This window comes from Triticum dicoccoides, chromosome 4A, assembly GCF_002162155.2.
Source record: "Triticum dicoccoides isolate Atlit2015 ecotype Zavitan chromosome 4A, WEW_v2.0, whole genome shotgun sequence".
Lineage (NCBI taxonomy): Eukaryota > Viridiplantae > Streptophyta > Magnoliopsida > Poales > Poaceae > Triticum > Triticum dicoccoides.
In genome coordinates this window covers 1,599,446-1,601,751 of record NC_041386.1, presented here as the reverse complement: position 1 = coordinate 1,601,751, position 2,306 = coordinate 1,599,446, and the positions used below count along the sequence as shown (strand labels likewise).

Sequence of the window (2,306 nt, the reverse complement as noted above, 5' to 3'; positions counted from 1 at the left end):
AACCTCCCTCCCGTATTTGTACTATGTTGTAAGTAGATCCACACATATATATAAATATATATATGGGTGCATAAAATACTACACCGTATTTGGGAGGAGGTGGGACCCACACATGGTCAGCTGCCTGCGGTGCTGTAGGAAGGAAGGTAGTATGAAGAAGACTAGTCAAAATCAAAATCAAAATCAAAATCGGCGGGGGTGATGGTTATAAAAGCTCAGCCAGATGCCAACAAGCTCATACCAATTCCTTCCTAACACTTTTGTTTCTGAGTTGGAGCAAACCACAAGCAAACAGAGCTTCTTCTTGCTCCTCCTCTTCTTGCTTCTCCTCTCCGTCCTTCCATTCTTTCATCCATCCATCCATCCATGGAGCAGCAATTCATCCATTTCGGCGCCACCTCCTCCTCCACCAGCAGCTTCTACAGCACACCCACGCCCACGCCTCCTCCTCCCGAACAAGCTCAAGCTGCTGCAACCTTGGCCTCCTCCACCCCCGACTACCACACCAGCTCCTCACCCATGTCGTCGGCCTTCGACATGGGCGACACCGACGACATGCACCTCCTCAACACCCTCCTCCTCCACATGTCTGGCTCTGGCACCGCTGCTTCTTCCCACCATTACGCCTTCGACCTCCACATGGACGTGGACGTGGAGCCTTCCTCCTCTTCAACAAGCTCCTCCTCCTCTTCCTACTCCTCCTCCGACCACCACCACCAGCAGCAGCAGCAGGGGATGCCAGCCACCACAACTGCTAAGCGCCGTGCACCGCAGCAGCTGCACCCCGCGGCCACCAAGGGCCTCATCGGCGTGCGCAAGCGGCCCTGGGGCAAGTTCGCCGCGGAGATCAGGGACTCCACCCGCAAGGGCGCCCGCGTGTGGCTCGGCACCTTCAACACGCCCGAGGCCGCTGCCATGGCCTACGACCAGGCCGCCTTCTCCGTGCGCGGGGCCGCCGCGGTGCTCAACTACCCCGTCGACCGCGTCCAGGAGTCGCTCCGCACGCTCGCGCTCCGTCCCGACGTGCCGGGAGGCTCCCCCGTCCTGGCCCTCAAGCGCCGCCACTCCATCCGCAAGCGATCCCCCAACAAGGCCAAGAAGACTGCTACTCTTCTGGCGCCCACAAAGATGATGATCAACGACTCCGCGGCCGCGCCGGTGCAGCAGCAGTCGGCGGCGGCATGCGCGGGCGTGGTGGAGCTGGAGGACCTTGGCGCTGACTACCTGGAGGAGCTGCTCCGGGTGTCCGACGAGCCGTCGGCTTCATCGACCACCATGGTGATGGGGGCCTTTGATCATCATCACCATCACCATGTCGACGACCAATCGGCGCTCGCCAACACGGCGCCCATGCTGTTCCCTCATTGCTAGCTACAAAGCTCGCTTGCTACAATGATCCATATGGCTGGCTGGCTCAACCGCCGGCGCCTCCTCCTCCTCTGCCCTGCTCGCTCTGCTCTGCTTTGAGTCAGTTAATTGCAAATAGTGCCTGTCCTCTCAGTTTTCCTTCCATTCTACACTAGTAGCTCTTTTTTCTTTCTTCTTGTCCGACCCTGCTCTGCTTGCATGCCCCGGCAATCAGGCCGCAGCGGCCAACGGCTTTTGTATGTACGTACGTATGTATATGTAGTAGTATGCCTCTCTGTTTCGTACGTACTACGTCAAAAAAAAGAGAGAGCTAGTTATACAAGAATAATATACATACATACATATGCCAACGGCTTTCCATACAATTATTATCATCGTGCGTGCAGGGTGTCTATCTATATTATGAATGGCACGCACTTCCAAAATTTCTCGACATGCATGTGATGTGAGTATCTATCTACTCTAGTCTACTCTAGTCCAGGGGTGCAGTTGCACGTACGTACCTGTGGCTTGCATGTGGCCACCACCACGCAATTATCACTAGTACTACGTGGTACTACCTTGCTATTTTCTCCCTAACCATCCGCAAGGGTTGTGGTACTTGTGTGAAAGTGGACATGCATGCTGAGTAGCCATCCATCCATCTATCCATTCAGCTTGCTTCTTCCTTTTTCAGCACTAACTAATAATACTTACTACATAAAAAGGAAAGGAAAAAACAAAAGGCTCCACATCCATCTATGAAAAACGATCCTCGAGAGTTGAGTTTTGATGTCCTGTCGGAGTCTTTTCTTCCACTGCCGTTGGCGGCGCAACCTCCTTGTCATGTTTTCATGCCACAGTCACTTCGAGTTTTTCACCGTCACAAGAGCTTCAAGTTACGAGTCGATGTGGCAAGTTCTAATCGGTACGACCGCATGCATGCATCTTTGTTCGAC

At 54.1% G+C, this 2,306-nt stretch overlaps 1 protein-coding gene across 1 annotated transcript; it reads left to right on the top strand.

Annotated features, from left to right (window-relative positions):
* Positions 1-261: 261 nt before the first annotated feature.
* LOC119288485 (ethylene-response factor C3-like) lies at positions 262-1,726 on the top strand. Its single transcript, XM_037568097.1, has one exon. The coding sequence runs from the start codon at positions 367-369 to the stop codon at positions 1,369-1,371; it is 1,005 nt and encodes a 334-aa protein (XP_037423994.1). The 5' UTR covers positions 262-366; the 3' UTR covers positions 1,372-1,726.
* Positions 1,727-2,306: the final 580 nt, after the last annotated feature.